We start from the raw sequence: 22,396 nt of genomic DNA on the forward strand, positions 1-22,396 counted from the left end.
TGTTAGGAGAAAATTATCTTGAATGCAATGTAAGTCGCTTTGTAAAAAAGCGTCTGCTTAATGCAGAAATGTAATTTTAATTTAATCATTTGTTCATCAAAGTGTCCCCTGCAGTGAATGGGTGCTGTCAGAACGAGAGGCTGAACAGCTGATAAAAGCCACACAACTCCAGTCCATCAACTACCATCTTGTTAAGTGAAAAGTTGCATGTTTGTAGGAAACAAATGCATCATTGGGGCGTATAAACCATCACTTCTTGCCAAAATGCGAGTCCAAAATGACGCTTCCTCTTGTGTACAAGTCCACCTCCTGTTGTCCTCGTAATCCACTGATTTATTTGATTAAAATGAAAAATGTATGACATAACCCCTATAAATTTTTATACTTGTTATAAAATGTCAACCAACACCAAATAACGTCATAAAACATGATTTGTGTTTTCTCCTGTTTTCTCCCTTTTGAACATTTTAGCACACCAATGTTTTCCTCTAGTTAATCTGTACACCTGCTCTGGCCTGATAGAGCGTTTCTCTGCCTCTCTCTCTCTTGCTTTCTCTCTGTGGCTTTGCCAGAAATCCATGAGGTTCAGTCCTGATGCCACAGTATGGGTTGCTAAGCAGCAGATCCTGTGTACACTCACACAGAGTCTGAGGGATGTGCTCAACTACGGGCTCTTCCAGCCAGCGGTGGACGGGAGGGAGAGTGGTTTCCTGGAGGAAGAACGACCCCTGAAAGACAATCCGCTATTCACCAATAAAGGCATTCCAACCCTTGAGGTAATGCGTCACTAGTTTGTTGCTGGAGTGTTGCAGAGTCAACTCAAGCTTGATCCATGATGTAACTTTGACACAATACGTGCATGGGACGTCACTATCTGTAAAGTACTTCCACAAATATCAACAGGAATTATGCTGGTAGATGCTGAACTAGAAGTTAATCTGCCTAGAACAGTAGTGCCGTCACTGAAAGGAAGATTTGGACAACTTTAAAGCTCAAATAGCACACTTTTTTTTTTTGTATGAAACAATCCATTTAAGCACTTTACCAAATAGGTGACATTGCATTTCTGCTTTAAAACCTTGCCAGTGTATTAGTGTAAACCGCTTTTATCATTGTTTTATTGTTATTCATTCATTTGTGGTTTTTGCTTTTTTTTTAACAACTCAAAATGGTTTTCTGTGGTAATCAACATGAACAATAATTAATAAAAGTAATCAGAATATTTTTATGGTGAGAAGAACTGACCATGCATGTTTATTATGTCAAGGAGGATCAGTGATTTATTTATTAATTTAAAAAAAAATCCCAAATTGAATAGATCAACAGAATTGATAATAAATGCGAACAATTTATTAATAATGATCAAAATAGTTGTAATTTTTATTGTGAGTGTTATATACTCACATGGACTTCCATTGTAAATGCATTACTGTAAACAGATTTTATTATTGTATTTTTTAATAATTCAATATTATTATTATTTTTTACAAGTAAAGAAAAATCTGAATTATTTTTGTTTTTGTAATCAACATGAACAATAATTATCAATATAATTTAATTGTGAGTACAAATATCCATTCATATGGATTATTTGAAGGATAATCACAATGGCAAAATGGTTTATTTCTGATTTTTTTTTTTTTTTTTTTTTTTTGTCCAAATAATTTCTGTGGTAATCAGCATGAACAGAAAATCTTATAAGTAATCAAAATAATTTAATCGGGAGTATAAATATCCATTCATATTTATTATTTATGTCAAGGATGATCCCTGTGACAAAATAGTTTTGACAGTGATGATAACTGCTATAAATTGCCACCAGTGCAGTGGTACGAGGCTGGCGTCCCTCTTTAAGATGTGCATTCAGTACAAGAGCATTCTCAGCTCTCTCTGTGAAAAGGCTGATGTCAGTCTGGTGTAACAGGAACCTTATGTAGTGCTCCTGTATGTTCATTCAAGCCTCGGGGCCTGATATAATCATATTACTTAACAAGGCAGCGACCAGCCAAGAAGAGCTACAAATGGAGTATAATGAAACATTTCTATTTTATCATTTGCTTGAACTAAGGTTTATGTAAATTATTAAAAGACATTATTTTTATGCCATCTTGCTTACAAAATTACTTAATGGTGCCATAGTACTTTAGTACTCTGATATAATATAGGGTACTAAATAATTAATGTACCATGATATTGGTAATCCTTTTTTATTTTTAGCAGTACCAATAAATAAATAAATATATTTGTAAAAATATTTCTAGGTTATTGCTAGTGCATTTTACGTCAAAATGTTTATTTGGTTAAACTGAATATTTAAAGACGATATTAATTTCTAAATTAATCCAATATAGCATATGTACACAATGTATTTTTCACTCCGATTAAATTTTTTTCAGTTCCGTTACAAGACTAGAGTGTACCAGCAGCCAAACGTCAGCGAAAAGCAAATAGAAAAACTCCACACACAGGTAAGACTTTTTTTGCTGTGACATATGTCGATTAGCCTATGCATATTTATTTTGGATGCATACGTGGTGATTAACTTGTTTTTCCATTATGATAATTAAGTATTTTACGTGCATATCAAATGGAAGATATTAGCTTAATTGCAAGCAGGAGAGGGCGTCTTAGGATACGACTGTTAAAACAGGACAGAAATGTTAAAAAAAATCGTTCTTCTTGTATTCAGTCACTAGGAGTGAATATCTACCATACAGCAATCATTCTAGAGTCTGCTGCTAAATAATGCAGGAGACCGGAGCATTTACATACGTTTGTACTTAGCAGGATTTTCGGGTCGAGATGGTCATTGATGTTGACGTTTTAGTGATTCGGCTAGTTTTTCCTCCGTGGTCATGAGCGGTTTTTTTGCATTCACTGGAGGAGGTTATTCCACGGTCCTCCCCCAAAAGCAGCCCCAAAGCTCCCAAACCAAGTTTTAATTGCCGACTTCTTCCAGCACTGTACTGTATGTCCTGTGCTGTGCTCGATCTCTTCCTCTTTATTGCTCATCCTATTTATCTCCCGTCCCCACACTGCTTCCCTCAGCATTAAAAATTCTCCCTCTCATTGCTCTGAGCTTTCAAGCTCCCTTAATAAGTTATTATATTACAGCTCCTTAAGCCACCAGGGTTTGTAAAGGATGACGTAGGAACAGCTTTGTGTACATAGTTGTTTCAGAAGAACAGATATTCACCTCAGATCATATGGAATATCAGTGCATTATACATGCAGTGGATGAAAATGCTTAGAGGGGTTTGTTTTTAAATCTGACTGCATTATAAAAAATGAAAGGGTCTAGATGTTACCTCAAAGATATTTTTCTACCTGATCTGACTCTTAAAAATCATTTTTATAGGCCTAACCTATGAAGAAATGTAATAAGTAAAAAAAACTGGCTGTTTGAACTCAATGGCAGTTGCTCGGCCGGCGCATAAATGATTGCTTATAGGCACTCATGATGCATTCAAGTTATTTGGGAAAGATTGCATTTAAAATTTTAACGCACATTAATGCCACCACCGTGTCTTAATTATATATGAACCTCTAGATTTTCTTCAACTTTTTTAGGTGTGTCAGTGAGAAAACATGGCAGCCACAGTGAATGAAGTGTATGTAAAGTAGTTCATTGCCGGTTTGTTGAAATGTAATATTTGTGAATGAATAAGCCAGTTTTAGGTGTTTTTCTTAAGATAATACTGACAAGATACTTTTTAGAGTGGAAGAGGATGAATGTTGTCATTGTGCTAGGTGGCATCTTTACATTGTAGTTAGCTTAATGGGTTTAAAGTAGTTAGCTAGCGTCGAAGTGTTAATTATTGATAGCTAGTGTTAGGTAGGACGGGATCCAGAAGTTAAATAATACAAACTCTTATGTTTTGTACGAGTATGGCACTTACTCTACTGTGTTGGAGGTCTTCGTGTGTGTACTGGGTTGCATGTAAGAGTTGACGTGTGTTGATTTGTGTTCGTAGCATGCCGTAGCTTGCCAAGTGGTCTCTAACTCTTTGCCTTGCCAAATCAGCTGTGCTCTCTCTCTCTCTCTCTCTCTGATGTCTCTGTACTGGGAGCTGCTCTCCTATCTATTTATATCTAGCCTTGTATCGCAGCATGTGTGTCCCAGAGATCTCAACATGAGAGTGGAAGTGAGCAGAGACCCTTCACACTCGTCAGCCATTCATTTCCATCCCTCGCTCCCGTCATAGCTGTCAGTGTTTCTCTTTTTAACCTCACCTGCACTCTCGTTCTCTCTCGAACCTCCTTTCAGGTCAACCTGAGGAAATTTATGGAGTATATCCAGCATCATCAGGTGGACAAAGTCTCCAATATGTTGGAGAGAGGGTTGGACCCCAACTATCATGACCCTGAAACTGGTGGTACGGGACGCCATATCAGATAACCTCCAGAAGTGCACATAAAGAACTATTTATACACATCCCTTGATTATTTTCTTGCTTTTTTATCAAAAGAGATGTTCCTAATGCATTTTAATGAATTTGTTTTTTGTGTTCTGGTCTGCAGAGACACCACTAACCCTTGCGGCCCACCTGGACAATATGGTGGAGATTATAGTCACATTGAAAAATGGCGGGGCTCATTTAGATTTCCGCTCTCGGGATGGGATGACTGCCCTGCACAAAGCAGCCAGGGCAAAGAACCAGATAGCTCTTAAGGTAACAAATGACCTAATCCAAAACGGCGGCTTGAGTTTATGGCTGTGTTAGAGTGATCCTCTTCTTTGATTGTCACTTCGTTTTTTTTCTAAGAACGACTGCTGCTGATCTAACACAGATCAGTACAGTGACATTTTACAGTGTCAGTAGTGCTGCTGAGTTTACAGTTCACATTCATCACTTTGACATATTGTACTTTTATTCAACGCACTCTCTGTTTTGTTTATTTAACAATGATTCAGTAATTAAGATTTTTTTTCAATATTACATGGTTGCTTTCTTCCCTTGACAACAAATGGAAATAATACTGCTGATGTACTACTGTTTTGTGCCCTGAATATTGTTAAACACAATTTCCTGTCTGCTGTTGCTCTTGCAGTATATTGCTTGCTGGCCGTTTATTTAAAAAGGCTTCATGGAGAATCTTAGTTTATGTCATTTCGAAGTGCTAGAGCCATAGATTTCCTATTTTTATTACTGAGTGGCTGGGTTTTGTAATTTTAGAAGGAAAAAGGACTTGTAATCATTTAGTTATGAAACAAAAATGTACTTTAAGTCATGCAGTTATGAAACTGCTTGGTTGTGTAAAATTTAATAATCAAAAATAAAAAAGGGGACATTTGTTTACACGCATACGTATTGTTTTACATACATGTTCACATACAGTAGGTTTTTGCAAAATACATACATTTGTAGGTTTTATCATATTTTTATGCTACAATTTTTCGAGTTTGACAACCAAAATGTTAAGTGAATGTTTCATGATAGTTATAATAATTCAATACAGTGAATGCAGTTCAGCAAGGTTGCATTAAATGAATCAAAAGTGACATAATAATATTACAAATGATTGCCATTTTTAATAAAGACTGTTGTTTTGAATTTTCCAAAAAACAAAAAAAAATTTCAGCACAACTTTCAACATTGCAACTAATAATATGAAATGTTTATTGAGCAGCAAATCTGCATATTAGTATGATTTCTAAAGGATCACGTGACACTGAAGATTGGAATAATGATGCTAAAAATTCAGTTTTGCCATCACAGAAATAAATTGCATTAAAACTTAAACATAGAAAACTACTAATATTTCACAGCTTTACTATTCCAATGTATTTTTCACCAAATAAATGCACCCTTGGTGAGCATAAGAGTCTTCTTTCAAAAACAATTAAAACTTTTACCAACCCCAAACTTTTATACAGTACTGTAGTGTAAAAGCTAAGAAGCATTTATTTTTAATTTGGCTTGCCACACGGGGAAATTAAAAAAAGTCCCAACACACAGTCCCAAACCCATCACTAGCAACTATCCTGAGCCGTGGCGTGAAAGGCAGCAGACAAGAAAATAATAGTTCCTTTCATCCTTTAAAACCCTTCCAAAAAACAAGGCTGTGCTTAAACATAATCATAATATTGTATTTGGTGTATTTTCCTCTCTGAAGGAAATCTAATCCTCTTTTCCCTCTGCAGACTATGTTGGATTTGGGAGCGTCTCCAGACTATAAGGACCGGCAGAGCTTGACTCCACTCTACCATACAGTGACTGTAGGGGGAGACCCGAGCTGCTGCGAGGTCCTACTGCGTGCCCATGCCAGCGTGGGATGCCATGATGAGAACGGCTGGCATGAGATCCACCAGGTGCCGCTGTCCTTCACATTATTAGCTGGTGACAGTCAGTTAAAAGCTTTCTGTTGGCTAAAAATGGTAATATATGCATCAGTGGAGTGAAGCTGTGGATGCTGCAGTTGTATATGACAGCAGCTTTGTTCAATTAATGGACAGATGACAAGATCATCATCAAGTCCATCTGTTGTGACGGCGTACTGACATCTAGTGTTGCGACAGGTGGACTGCAGGATGCCCGTCAAATTGTTTCCGTGGCGTTTTTGATCACACTCTGCTGGGAAAACGTAAAAGCTGCATGTCTGGTTTACTTTTAGACACTTTGAAAAAAATTGGAGATGGCAGTGCACTGAAGGCTTAATGGTGTTTTCATGTTTCAAAAGACTTTTGGATCTGTCGTAGGCTGCCGTATGAATTTGAAGGCTTACAAAAGCGTTTCTTTCAGGACAAACTGTTTCTAGATCTGTGTGAAAGTCGTTGTTCTCAATTTTGTGTGGTAGGCTTGTCGATACGGCCACATCCAGCACCTGGAGCATCTTTTGTTCTATGGAGCTGACACGCATGTGGAAAATGCATCTGGGAATACGGCTCTCCATATCTGCGCTCTGTACAAACAGGTATGTACTCACACTGTATCTCTCTTTAAAGATCCAAAGTCAGCTCCATTTGATTAAATCAATAAACAGAGGTTATTGGCGTCATACAACAGAATACGCTGTCAATAGGAGAGTACATAAAAAATGGTTTTCTCTTTGTGGATCAATAACGTTTCGAGGGAAAAATCAATGGCCCCAGGGCCCGAGCTGAGATTGCAGGAAGCAGGGAAACTTTCTGAGAAACTGTCATCTTTGGGATTAAACTGGGATTTGGGATTTCTTTAAAACAAAACAAAACAAAGCAACAAACATGTTTTAATGCATGATGGAAATATGTTAACTGGAAAACCTATTCATTTGTTTGAAGTCAGTTAAATTACAAAATTAATTGCATTATTAAATTATTATTATTTCTTAATTGTGATCAGAATTTTATTTTTAACCGAATTCTGCTCTATTTTGGGGTCACTAATAAAACAAGCAAGTACTATAATAAAATACATAATTTACAATTTTAGTAAAAATATATGCTGAAATGATGCCATGTTCATTTGTATAAATGCCAATGACATTACACTATTCACAATTGTCTCCCATTCTATCCACGATAAAAGCTGGAACTGGAACCAGCTGGAACACTCACGACTATTAGCACCAGCATTCAGCGTTTATGAATGGACAACGGCCCATTACGCTCACGACACTAAGCAGCCAGGCAGATAATCACCTTATGTTTCGTCTGTGGGAGATCTAGTCTTGCTCCGTCGGCTCGGGGTCACAGCATGGGCGCCATTGTCTGCTGGAACTAGCGCTAGCGGTATTCACTGTCTATAACATCATATTCCTGCTGTGTCACAGACCATATTGATCTCACATCTTTGTGTCCTTCTAGTATAGTCTTATATATTCTCACTGAAAAAAGTATTGGATTGTCTACAAAACTGTACATCTGTCACTCACAGCCTATGTCAAATTAAATAAATATATTCTATTCTATTCTATTCTATATATATATATATGTTCATGTAGCTCAATTGGTATAGCATTGTGCTATGAAGCGCAAGGTTGGGGGTTCGATTCCCCAGGAACAAAAGACAGGTAAAAATTTATAGACTGAATGCACTGTAAGTCGCTTTGGATAAAAGCGTCTGCTAAATGCATTAATTTAATTTAATTTATATTCTAGGTATCCCCTAGAGCTAATATATTGAACTGGAAAACATATATACTGTAAACGTATAATCAAAATGTTCTATTTCCCTGGCCCCTTAAAAAAAAAAAGGAAGAAAAGAAGATAATATACATAAAATAAAATATATATAAATTTTTGATACAAGTATATTTAAGTTCAAATTATTTTTAAATGGGTGTTTAAGTATATATTTCTTTTTTTATTACATAAAATATTTAAGTAATATATGCAGTTAAATGATTGAAATTAAACCTGAAAACAAACAGAATTTTAGGATTCTAGGGTCACTAATCAAATAAAAAATGTTTACTACATTTTTATATATTTAAATAAGGAAACCAAAACAATTTTAGTATTCTATTGTAAGGGCATCAGTTGATTTCTTGGAATAATCAATCAAACCATTGTGGCATGACAACAAAATTAAAGAAATTCATTTTGTCGTCTTTTATTACTTTCCTAAGTATGATGCTGAATTTCCGAAACCTTTAAATGGACTGGAAACAAACGGGCTTGGTCCATGACTAGAAAATAAAGTTCATTTTAAGTTGTGAAAATGGCCCTGCCAATGAGATGTTTCGTTTTATTGATTTGTGGAGGCTCTTGAGTTCACCGGTGGCCACATATGATGCCGTGCTCACCCTGAGCTGACCAGTGAGGTCATTATTTGAAGTGCTCATCTGTAATGATCGGCCACAACAGGTTATTATTAAAGTTGACACTAGCCTCTGGCGAAAGATGCTTAATTTGCCTCGTTCGTCAGTTCCGCTGCAGTCAAGGGCAGGTTCTCGAGCCTCGATTGTTTGTGATTAAACACGATTGTGCCGATCCGTCACCATGTCAACAAGGAACCTGTAACCGGTGCCAAATGCAGGCCAGGGATATTTTCATGTGCGGGGAATAGAAGCAGCATCCTCACATGTGATTATGTCTCATATAAAAGGGCTGGCAGCAGCTGTGAAACTAGTATTAGAAGGAAGGTAGGAGGAGAAGGCAATGGAGGTGTGTGTATATGTGCGATTGTGTGTGTGTGTGTCGGTTTAGTGGTGAGGCATTCCGTGGGTGGGCTGTTGAATCCTGCTGGATATAGTGGGCTGGAGAGCTACAAAGCCCTGGATCTTTCTCGCTCGCTCGTGCTCTCTCTCTCCCAGTCTTTCTGCTTTTGGTTCTCACATACACGTTCACACATGCACATTGGCATCGCTGCAGAGACCCCCTCTTCCTATGTCTTTGGGTGTAGACTTTGCTGTAGCATCACCCTTGAATTGGACTTCTGGGCGAAGTCTGTCACTTTTGGATCTGGGTGAGGCGGGATACCTTGTGACGTGTCAAATTTTGCTCTAAGAAGGTGGAGAAACAAAGATAGTAGAACGTTTTCTTGTAGAGTTGGATCACACTGAATGCATTTCTCTATCATCTGCTTTTCTTCTGAAGGAAAAGTGTGCCAGGGTTCTTCTGGTTCGCGGAGCCAACAAAGACGTCAAGAACTACCGAGGACAAACGCCCTTTCAGGTACATCAGTGTGTTTCTTTGCTTGGCTACTTTTTAATACTTGAAAAAAAAATTAAATAATATTGCTCATGGAAGTTTAGTCAATTTTGTTGGTTTGGTGTTAAAAAAAATTACCACAACCCTGAGCGCTGAATGAACTTGCGTCTGTTTGTTGTTCTGACTGGTTCTTAATTAATTAGACAGAGTTTTCACAGAAAAGCACAGGCATTATGTAAGACAGCACTCAAAGAACAATGAGCGTGAGGGTACTTAATCATTTTATTATCTTTGTTTACATGGGTTTTTATGTATCTTCAGATAATTAGGAGTTAGATTTTAAACAGGGGAAATAATGAACATCAAATCAGTTCTTGTAGTTTACTTAAATGTTTTAGTTCAAATCAGCAGCTAGGTTTTTTTTCTCTCTCTCTCTCTTGTTGTTTTGTTTGTTTACTTAGAGTTTCTTTCTCAAATGTCAGGTTGTGACATTCAATAGCTTGTCTGACAGCAATGGACATGCTCCAAGTCTGTGGTCATGGGCTGATGAGAGTGTTGCGTATACTGTTCAGTGGCCTTCAATAATGGCTGTGACTGCAATGCCACTAGTCATTAGTGATTATTATTATTAGAAATATAGTTAAAGCTGAAGTCATATATAGGCCAATAGTCATAAGTCTGTATGATTAAATGTTTTATTTATTTTTTATAACTAAACTAATTTTATGCCAATAGTCATTGGTAAAATTTGACTGGGAATTTAAAAGATGTTCTGAAAGAAACCTATTAACTCAAACATGTTTATGCCTTGAAAATAACATTAGAATAAAAAGTATAAGATTTAAAGGGATACTTCACCCAAAAATGAAAATCCAGTCATCATTTACTCACTTTCTGTGGAGTTTGTTTCTTTCTGTTGTGCACATAAGAAGATATTTTGAAAAATGTTGGTGACCAAACAGTTGACTAGCCATTGACTTTCATAGTATGGGAAAAACACTATGGAAGCCAAAGTCTTCCATCAACTGTTTGGTTTCCAACATTCTTATGTGCTCAACAGAAGAAAGAAACTATAGAAGTTAAAGAACTATCCTTAAGAAAGGTATATACATATTTTTAACGACTACCTAGCAATTAAACATACGCCATCACAATAAATCTGTTAGATATGCTGTTTGAGGAAAATTCTCAAAGACCTCATATTTACCACCTTGTGTTATTATCTGCCAGTCAGCACAGTTGTTAAGGATAACTTCAAGTATGACCAATCAGATTAAATGGAGACAGATTAAATAAATAGTCAAACGATTAATTGGAGGTTTCGTTTAAGTTGTGTGTACAGTGAATATTTATTATGTTAATAAAAATACCAATGCATGTATATACTGTATTTAAGAATTTTTTTGTTTATATAAAATATTTATATTTAAATATAATATAAATTATATATACACATATAAATATAAAAATATATATATATATATATATATATATATATATATATATATATATACACATGTATGTTTTGTATTTATACACAGTACACACTGTACACGCATATATTATGTAATCAAAGCTTATTTTGGATTCAGTTAATCACGATTATTCATTTGACAGCACTAATAAATTGTAATTTTGGGTTCTTAAAACTTATAATTTTTTTATAAAGATTTGCTGTCAAGTAATTAAATATACCAGTTTTGAGTTTTGAGTTGCCAGAACATGATATTTTTAGTAATGTTAAATTATGATAACCTGAATGCTTTGTTAAAGACAATATAGTTATTAGACCTTATTATTTGAAATATATTTAAAATGGAATAAATTTTGTGCCAACACTTATTAGTGCAGAACAAGAGAATAAATTTCTGTTCATTTTTAAACTTTTTTAAATTTAGCAAAAAATTTTATTTCATGAACAATTAACACAAACTTTTTCTTGTGTTTCATTAAGTGATTCCAGTGATTGTTTTCAAAGAGGTTTCTCAAAAACTCTGTCTTCAATTGGTTGGATTGCCCCACCCATTCCAAACAAATAACCATGCCCTATACTCATACCATTCTTTGAGCCACTGTTGCTGGGTTAGACTGGTCAGAAATCTTAAAGGGCTATTATGATGCTATTTCAATTTCTCCTTTCTCTTTGGACTTTAACAAGCTCTTGGTGCATAAAGAAGATCTGTAAAGTTGCAAAGACTAAAGTCTCAAATCTTAAGAGATATTCTTTATGAAATTTAAGAGTCAGCCACTCCTTCCTAAAACGGATCATTCTAACACACCCCCACAAGTCTACATCACTATGTGGGAAGATTTGCATAACGCCACCCAAATGTTCACGCAAAGAAAGAAGGTGTAACTTTTATTCTTGCTGTTGCCATGTTGTATGCCATGTTGTGGAGGCGCTGTATGTTTCCTTGTGAAAGCGAAACTACTAGGTCACAACTAGAAATCAGTGGTTAAGCTGTATTTACAACATTGTTCCAGAACAGTTCAACCCAAATATTCAGATGTGCGAAGCACATTATACGGAGGACTGTTCTGATTTACAGTATGTAGGTAGGTTACGTTTACTTATTTAAAGGATTTGCCACTGATGATTAAAACCGAGTTTTGAGCAGTGTAGAGTAGTGCTTGTTGTTTGTCCTTTCTCCGATCACAAATGCAGACATGGTTTTATGTTTATGTGGCACGATGCAATGCAACACGTAAAACGTTCTTTTGTGTTCTTCACATTTTGTATGTGTATCTTATGGCTTAAGACGTTTGTTCTATTCGAACGTAAGTGCCCTGCGAAATGGACATCACATGATTCCAGTTCGAAGCGAACGTATATGTTCCATTGAGAGTGCATTGAAGTGTGCGAGATGTGAATTTTAATTGTTTTTATTTACAGAGGTATATGAGGTCAAACTTCTCCGCGTGTTGCGCAAATCCGTGAATGAATGTTCATAAGTGAAGTAAACCATCAGATTTCCTCTGCTCAGGGAGTAGGCAGAAATGAACACTGTGTAGGTACCATGTCAATTGGAACACAGTTTATGCACGGAGCTCACTTCTAAAAGCCTGATTATCTGAATCAGGTGTTTTAACAAAGAGAGACATACAAAATGTGCAGAGCTGGGCATTGCAAGAACTTGAATTGAGAACAACTGGTATTTTCATTCTAATCCATAATTATGTCCCCACTGGACGCAACAAATGTCTTGTTTATAATGGGTTTTAATGTCGGCACTCTGGGACATGCGTGGCGTAGCATTTCCATCACATGCTTAAGGTATTCAGCTAATCACAATGCAGGATAGCTGGCCAATCAGAACACACCTTGCTTTTCACACTCATGAGCTTTGTTAAAGCTGATGTGTTTCAGAATGCGGGGCATAGATGAAAAACAATCATGTACAGTATGTGAAAAAGAATGTGTTTTTTGAAACTTAAACCACATAAACCCATTTCATTACACCAAATGCATAAATAATGTTCTTTTTAGCAACCTCATATGACCCCTTTAAACAAACAGCAATGTTTTTAACACAATGCAGAGACACCATGTTTTCACGGAAAGCAAACAACAAAAGATATAGAAGATCATTTTTAAAGATGTTAAAAATATTTTAGAAAAGACACATACACATTTACAGGATACAGGAAATATCATGATATACAAGCTTTTAATATTTCATTTATATGATTGATTTAACAGTGTGATACTATATATTATAATAGGATTTTTTTTCCAGATATAATCTCTTAAGTACCCACTTCTAATTACATTTCTTTTTAGTTCAGTTGCTATCAAAATAACATAATCCTAACTCATAATCCCCACTCCTCATATTACTATCATAATGAAGTGAATTATTAAAGCTTCAAAGCAAATGCAGATAGCTACTGTAAATAACATGTAAACCCTTTAATAGCATACATGCCAACCTCAATACTGTACTAAACCACCCACATAATAAAAGCTTAACCCTTTGAAATGCATCCTCCTTGACATAAATATCTGCATCCTTTTTGCTCTTCGCCATGCACATCACATTGCATTTTAATTCATAGTTTGATTTCACAGTGCACAGACCTGTTCATCAAGCAATGTAAAATTGAACTTTTATGGTATTTTTTGAGTTCATGGTTAAAGTTTAAACACATTTTCTGTTTTTCAGTGCATTATACAGTGCGGAATAGAAAAAAATATATTTGAATATATTCAGTATATTCAGTATATTCAGCCTTTACAGTACTGAAATATATGTTGATGTTTTTGCCTCAATGAAAACTGTGGCTTTAATTAGCAAAATGGCACATATCGCAACAGTAATCCAATGGCAAACCGCCAAAATCATTAAAATAGAGCTGAGATCATTAGTTTTGCAGTCGGATGTACAGTCAAACGCATCAAGCCAAACATTAGCAAAACTTGCTGCTACATTTAGTGTTCATGGCTGGCCCCATTGTGCTAGTTGCTTGGTTTACAACCTCTAAAACTTTGAACTGACCCTGCTCACTCCAAACCTGACGTAGGAGTGAAGTGTTTATGTAATGTACATATCAGTGCTCTCCTGATGTGTTGTTTAATGCCCTGTATTATTCATCTCATGCTGCTAAAATCATATTTCACGCCCTGGCGATCGCTCGATCACAACTCATTTAAGCAGCTCATGAAACTTCAGGCTCTCCGCTGGAATGCTCCGATTAAGGGTTAAACAAGACTTTTCCCTGGCAAAATCGAATATGTGCTGAGCAAATTTCCAGGGTCAACTGCAAACCAAAATGTTCCAGTTCTTACTCAACAGTGTGCGCTTTCATCCGTCTGACCACCCAAAACTGCTTGTGTGAATTAATTTAACCACTGAACAAATTTCTTGACCTTTTTGTTTCAGAATAAGCCCTTTACTGTGTAGATTGACTTACCTGTGTTTGTTTTTATATACCCTATTTTCCGGACTATAAGTCGCACTTTTTTCATAGTTTGGCTGTTCCTGCGACTTATAGTCAGGTGCGACTTATTTATCAAAATTAATTTGACATGAACCGAGAGAAATGAACCAAGAGAAATGAACCAAGAGAAAACATTACCGTCTCCAGCCGCGAGAGGGCGCTCTATGCTACTTAAGTGCTCCTGTAGTCTACACTGAAGACATAGAGCGCCCTCTCGCGGCTGGAGACGGTAATGTTTTCTCTTGGTTCTTGGTTCTCAATAAATGCGACTTATAGTCCAGTGCGACTTATATATGTTTTTTTCCTCATCATGACGTATTTTTGGACTGATGCCACTTATACTCAGGTGCGACTTATAGTCCGAAAAGTACGGTAAATATAATTAATCTGAATTAAGTTCTAAGCTGCAGCTAAGCACTGTATTCCTTTAGAAAAGAAATGCAGTTCTTTTCAAGCTCATTACGTAAATCTTAGCAACCAATTTAGTGTAATGTGAATGAAGTCTGTGTTTTATCACTCTTAGGAATACACTACTCCAAAACCCACAAGAGTAATGGGTTACTGTGCCTTTGTGCACCATTTAAAACCCTGTTTTGTTCTCATGACCAGACTTGGTGACCAGACTGATGTGTAAATTATAGATCTTATAATAGACTGTGTAACTTTTTAAAGGGTGGTAAAATTAAAGCCATTAAATAGAAATGAACTTCTGCTGAATGGGAAATCGTGCTATTGAAACGTTTTGTTTCATTGCTGTGAAGGCCCTTTTGAGGATACGTTAAGCTTTACAGGGAGTAGTTCACCAAAAAATGAAATTCTGTTTAATTTATTCACCCTCCTGTTGTTCCGAACCTGTATGACTTTATGTGTCTGTAAGACTTTAAGTCTTATTTTGACTGCAGGCTTAGACTCTGTTTTATGTTGTTTGTTCTGTCCTTACACTACCAGTAATTAATTTTATGCAGCCTCAACCAAAAATAATAATAATAATAATATTAATAATTGTTGAACACAAGCAAGTAATGAATCTAATATGCTATATGTTTTTTTGTTTTTGTTTTTAAGGTGGCAATAATTGCTGGAAATTTTGAGCTTGCGGAAATCATAAAGAATCACAAAGACGCTGATATTGGTAAGTAGGATAAACTCACCTTTCTTTAATGTTTGTGAGAACCACTGTCAGGGTTATGGACCTGTCTGTGTGTGTTTTTGCTCCCTGTGATATTGAAGAACTCCTCGTTCCCTCGTTCCTTGCTCTCCGAGTATATTGTGACAACCACCTTATAACCAATTTTTTTATGAATTCCAGAAATGTTCCTTATAGCTAGATGTTCAAACTTAGTTAAAAGGGACGAGTAATAAAATAAATCTCGATAATATAATCTGAGATTCTGAGATTCTGAGTTTTTGTCCTAACCATTCATATTTGCATTTAGCTACAGAATATTTAGTTGCTGGGTTGCCCCGCCCACATTTCACTGGTCCAAAATCATGCTCCCAGAAGTTTTAAAGTTTTTTTTTTTTTAAATCTGCTGCACATGAGAATTAACATATGGTTGCAGTGCAATGTTAAGCAGGATATAAATGGTTAAATATATGCAGGAAAGCCAAATCAAAATCACAATTCTGTACACAAACAGATAATAAATAGGATACTAACTGGAATTCAGTATGCACAGATTACAATGATATCATCACTGAATGCTAAAGTATAAATGAAACAAAAATAGACTCTAGGCAGTTATCTACAGAACAAAATTTTAATGGTTCATGCTGAATTAATTGTTGGGGAAATATTTTTGGAGGAGCATTAATATTGCCTGTTTTGGCTGTGATTGTGTTGTGTCATGCGACTTTCAATTTGGAAGAATAAATGACATTTTGCTAGAAACTTGCATTGCATCGCGCCAGGTTAGGCTACAGTGTTATAAACACCTATAAGTTCTTGATTATACTGAAGATGAGCATGACCAAATCATTTAAAATACTTTTTCTCTGCAAAATGTCCCAACAGAGGATCATATTAATTAAGGTATATGATATGATCCAATTATCAGGCAGGCAGCTGATGCTGCAGGTGCAAAAGTTGTAATATTTGCTAAAGGCTAACATAAGCTAAAATGGGCTTCCTCTATTGTTTCTAGTGACACTACAGACACCGTCTCCAGCGGTTCCCATAATTATGCACTGTTATAATGCTGGTCCTCAGCAATTTCTGCCTCTAGGGCTCCTGAAGTGGCTCACTTTAACTTATAATTGTGCATTTGAACCTTCAGTGAATATACAAGGTCTGTTTACTGTTTTTGCGGTCTTTTTTTAAGTGAAGTTATTTTGCGTATGAGCAAATCTAGTTTTCATACAGTAACTCTGCCAAACATTCTATAAATATTTTTCTATAATTTATTTATACAATTTATAATACAATGATATATCTACATTTATATTTATTTCATGTTTTTTTTATTTTACTGTTTTCGGGGCCATTTTTTGCTAAGTTGGTTTGCATATGATCAAATGTAGTTTTCATATATCATGCATGTATTCTATATATATATATATATATATATATATATATATATATATATATATATATATATATATATATAATTGTATGTATTATGTTTACTGTGTATATAGTTTGTGTGTGTGTATATGTGTGTGTGCATGTGTATGTGTGTGTGTGTGTGTGTGTATGTGTGTGTGCGTGTGTGTGTGTGTGTGTGTGTGTATACATATATCTTTCTGTGAGGAGGTTTTATTGTATATAATACAGGAAAAAAATGTCATGATTATGTATATTCGGCAAAATATTTTGGCTATGAGCAGATGACAAATGATTTTTTTTCTCTCTACTCCCACAGCTCTAACACATGTAGCAGATGTCAGTGTAATTTACCAAAAGTAAAATGCATCCCTATATTTTTCTGACACTCGCAGCCACACTCTGAGGAATCCAGAGATTGAATGCGCTCTTTCAATTAACGGACAGCATAATCATCTGCCTCATTAAAACTAAGAAAGGCAAAACAGATTTAATTAATCATTAGACATCATTAAACGAAAGGATTTGGATGAAATGAGGTCTGTTCCGTAAGACTTTGAAGGACTTCACACGCCACAGATGAGTCCGTATATAATGTAGAATGGAAATAACAGCATAAATAACTCATTTACATATTAATTATTCATGACCGCTATTTTGCATGTACATTTTCACTGTGTTCCGCATATTACATGTGTGTTATGCTTTATAAATGATGATATTAGTGATATTTGTATCTGTAGGTTATGTGCACAGGCATTGCTGATTGTCGTTGCACCCTATAGATGATTTAATGCGCCGAACCCAAGCGTGCATCTAGAGAGAGAGCGTTACTCAGTGGAGCTGACCTACATAAGCTACAGACCTTACAGGAAGAGGAGACTCATCCATATACACACACACACTCACACACCAGCAGAATTCCTACTATTTCCTGTACTGAATTTAGGCCATTATCAAGTCCTAGGTTTTTTTTTTTTTTTGATCAGAATTGTCACGTTCAAGTTTTTTGTCACATTTGTCCTGGTTTTTTTTTTTGGACCTGCAATGCTAATCTTCGTCTCACTAACGTGCCATAAAATTGTTAACCTGCTTATTGAATGACATTGAGTGACTTTGATTGCTTTGTCAGTTCATTTTCCCTCTGTATTCATAATACATTGAAATGTGGGATAACATTTCCAGGACTTTACTCTTAAAAATAAAGGTTTTTTATTGGCATCTGTGGTTCTATGAAGAACCTTTAACATCCACGGAAACTTTCCATTGCACAAAAGTTTATTTTTAGAGGAAGAAGGTTCTCATGGTTTCTGCAGGTCTTAAGAAAAGTCTTTACAGTTTTTGTTTTCACAAATTAAGGCATTAAAAGGTCTTAAAGCAGAGCAGAAGGTCTTAAATTCATAAAGTCATGGCATTAAATCTTGCATGCACTGTAAATCTTCCTCAGGATTTTTGTTTTTATTTCCAATTCAAATATCTAAACATCCTTAAATCAAGATTCATTTACGTGAGATGCAAACTGGACAAACAGAGGAAGTCTTGTTTTCTGAGGAATGAAAGGAAATAAAATGTGATCATGCTTAAAACTAGAACAACTGTCTGTCAATAGCCGCGTATCCATATGCCTGTTTTTTTTTTTTACTTTTTATATGCATTTTTTTGACTTGTGCAAAAGGTGTTAATGCGAATTATGAGAGATGGAAATGCACTGATTCATGCGCATCAAAAAAGTCATGTGACTTTGCGTGAATGTACAGGGGATAACTTTAATCAGCAGAACGATTTTCTGCACCTCAAATGTTGTTGGTTGTTCTGCAAAGTCTGAGCCAAAGTCTGTCATCAAAATATTTCTGTATAATTCTCAAGTAATTGGTTGATTTAAAAACCTTGGACATTTGTACTGGAAAAAAAGAAAAAATACAAAGGACAAACATCCCTTTTTCTGCAGGAGGTACAGTAAAAGTTATTTCAATATATTATTTTGTAAAATGAATGACAAAGTAATGGAGAGTTTGAAGGTGTATTTTTCGAATTTTGAAGTGTTGGTAATATAAGACCTTTACATTTAGAGACCATATTGGCTTTTTGTGTTCCATTCATTTTATTCCTTTCTTTTCTTTACTTGGTCATAAAAAGTCTTGAATTTACTTTAATAAAACCTGCAGAAACCCTGTTCTCTTAAAGATTCTTTGGGGAACCTAAAATGCATCTTCAGTGGCATTTCTGCAAAAAAGAAAACCTTTGTTTTTAAGAGTGTAGCTGGAGAATACAGCTGACCTGAAGTGTAGATGTAAGGCCTAGCATTACGCATCTTCTTTGCAACAGCTGTCAGGTTTTCCTTATACCCTTTAGTAACAGCTCTGACAGAAACACAGAGATTCCATCAACGTAATATGGGAATCAGCAGGCTTCTGAATGTTTCAATCTCAGGCGAAAGTAGCCTCTGACGGAACGAACGGGTTGGCCAGCTGTGCGCTGATATTGCTTTTATAAGGTTTTGATTGAACAATCTTCAATAGTTGCACAGTTTGCCGTTGCGTCTAATGCGTCACTCAGGGAGGAGACAGGAACGGCTTGTTATTTTCGTGCACATAGTAGCAGGGGATCTGGTAATTATGTGTCACATGTTAGACCACAGCGGAGGGCACAGTGTCAGAGCTTTGATCTTCACAACTTCGAACCGATTGGGAAGGCTTTGCATTGGCGAAATCCATCGGATTTTGTTTGCTTATGTGCTGCATTCACCATACATATATGTTTAAAACATGGACTGTCGTTATGTATGTAAATGGATGTCCCATTTAATGCAACCCGGTGGTTGTCATGGTTCCCGGATCCACACAATAATTGGCTTAAGGGATGTGAGTTTGCCTTGTGTGCACTTGTCGCAGTTGAGAAGCCAAGGAGGTCTCGGAGCTTGGCTTATTATCGACTTACTTGTTAAAGCATGTGAAATGGCGCCGATTTCAAAGAGCACTCAAATATTGTGTGAATTATGGAAGAAATGCATGTATATGTGCTCATGCAAATGCATGCACACACACACACTCACACACAGGCTCATATTGCATTCTGCCATCTATATTAGATATTGGGGCCACTGGGAAATATAATTCACCATCTTGAGTTTTAATCATGGTTTATAAACAAGGCCAAATTCAAAGCATGGCAGAGTGATGGATTTCAGTTCACCACCCGAGTTCAAGCCTACAGCAGCTTCGATTAAATAGGTTAAGCTCTTTGGTTTGAGATACAGTTTCAAGTGCAATTTAATGATCAATTGATTTAATGAGACTGTGGATACCAGCTGCGGTGGTCGGCCCCTCTAAGGTCCGGAGGAATTGATTGTTACATAGAGTCTTTAATTGGGTGAAAATTAGCGTTGGTCTGGAAGGGGCGAAGGATTTGGAAATTGCTGACACACATAAGAAAGGATGTTTTCTTTATCAGGAAAGATGAATCAAAGCAACCGAAGGAAAGGCGATTGCCACTTTTTTTTAAGGTTGGGTGTTAATAGCATGAGCAGAAGAATGAGAAGAAAGCAAAAAGAAAGAGGAGGCTGTCCGTAGAGACGTAACTCACAGGGTTTGCTTTGGGTTATTTTAAAGCGGAGCTTGTTTTGTTTTGAAACATGGCCATATCAGAACCGCTCCCTGAAAACACATTCACAGCTCCCACTGGGAACCAGTTTGAAACGATTTTGCCGCTTATGGCGTTATTACTTGTGTGAGAGCTGAATTAGATGTGAGAAGATGTCAGTTTTATCATTTTGCTGGCTCATTAGACCACAGAGATGGAATTGAGATTTCTAATGATGCACACATTATGTTGGATTTATTGTTCTGCTCTGTCCATCCCTGCTATGTACAAGTCATCTAATCAGCGGTGTACATTTGAAGACGTACAGTGGGGTCCAGAAGTCATTAGACTCTCTTGAAAATCTGGGATTTTGGGGGGATCTTTTGTTAATGCTGTCATTAATAAAGCAGTTCATGTATATTTCATTAGAATATAAAGCAAAATGTAAAGATTTGGACTAGTGGGCTCAGACTTTGGGATCACTCTGTATATTTATTAACTCTATATCCATATCTATGCTGACGACATCATAACCTGACACAGATTTTAATATGCAAGAGTTCTTTCCTTCCTTGTTTCCTCAAAGATCCCTTTTTTTCATCTCATGCCAGAAAATGGGAGGAGGGAAAAAGAGAGAGAGAGGGAAAGAGAGCTTGAGAGGCAATTGTGAATTGCTAGTGTGAAAGGACAGCCCACATACATGGGTAACAGGAGAATTCACAACCCGGCAACTTGCACTGACTAATTTAGACATCCATCCCTAGGTTGCTTAGCAACACTTGGTGGCTTGATTCCCATACAGCTGTTTCGGAGAGCCAACAAGGGTTAAAATCCCTAATCAATGACAACTTCTCATTGTCAAGTTAATTCAAGAGTCGTGATTGCATCTTTGGTGGGTGGTCGCCAGCAAATGTAAAAAACCCTTCTGATGATATCACCAGCCACTGATGGGCCGAAAATGACGGATTTTGGGGGCAACTGTGTTTATCTCAGTACTTTGTGTCATAATGGTGGTGATTTGAATCAGATTATCCCAGCATGGTCTTGTCACACAGCTGATTCAACAACACACTCCAATCAGTCTTCTGCCTTGTCTACCTAGAGGAAACCAAACAGTGGGAGGCTTGGACTGATTGTACAGTGAATGATTTGGTGGCGGGGAGAGAGTGATGTAGAGGAAGAGAGATAGAGAGAGGAAAGGGGGCGGGGCGAAACGGAAAGAAACTGAGGCCGAGCGAGAGAGTTAGTGTGTATGTATCTGTGTCAGCGTGAGAGAGAGAGATAGAGCGAAGAAACGTGCGAGGCTTGTGCACACTGCCGTTTCCTCTCGCAGTCACAGACGGCATCATGTGGAGCGGGCACTGTCACCACAGTGCTTGCCTTCTCCGTAACCCTCTCTGTTGTGCTTTACTGACCGAGGAACCCCAGTCCAGGAGAACCTGACCTTCTGTTTCCAAGTTCCTCGAGGCGAAACGGACATTCCGAGGGAGTTATTAAGCAATAAACTCAGTGGAGATATGAAGTCTTTACTGAATGCCTTCAAGAAAGAAGGTAAGAGGTGATCTTTTGGGGTTTTGAGAGCAGGGTCTGATATTGGGTGACTTCTGTTCCATGGGATTAGTGCTCAGAACTCCAGTGTTAGAGCTACACAGACCTTTTTTTTCTGTAAGGAAAAAAGTCTTTGAGTTCAGTCGTATATTATGACGGATTATAACAAAAGTTGAATCTCGTGGGGCCGAGTGAATTAGTCTGAGTTGGAGAGA

General features: G+C 36.6%; 1 protein-coding gene across 1 annotated transcript in view; it reads left to right on the top strand.

Annotated features, from left to right (window-relative positions):
• LOC113066390 (SH3 and multiple ankyrin repeat domains protein 1-like) overlaps positions 1-22,396 on the top strand; it is a 58,514-nt gene that overhangs the window by 12,444 nt on the left and 23,674 nt on the right. The window contains exons 3-10 of the mRNA XM_026238297.1: positions 573-776; positions 2,397-2,468; positions 4,268-4,376; positions 4,522-4,673; positions 6,146-6,313; positions 6,799-6,915; positions 9,521-9,598; positions 15,578-15,644. Of these exons, the coding sequence (XP_026094082.1) occupies positions 573-776; positions 2,397-2,468; positions 4,268-4,376; positions 4,522-4,673; positions 6,146-6,313; positions 6,799-6,915; positions 9,521-9,598; positions 15,578-15,644 (967 nt within the window). The remainder of the gene's footprint in view (positions 1-572; positions 777-2,396; positions 2,469-4,267; positions 4,377-4,521; positions 4,674-6,145; positions 6,314-6,798; positions 6,916-9,520; positions 9,599-15,577; positions 15,645-22,396) is intronic.

This window comes from Carassius auratus, chromosome 50 (assembly GCF_003368295.1).
Source record: "Carassius auratus strain Wakin chromosome 50, ASM336829v1, whole genome shotgun sequence".
Lineage (NCBI taxonomy): Eukaryota > Metazoa > Chordata > Actinopteri > Cypriniformes > Cyprinidae > Carassius > Carassius auratus.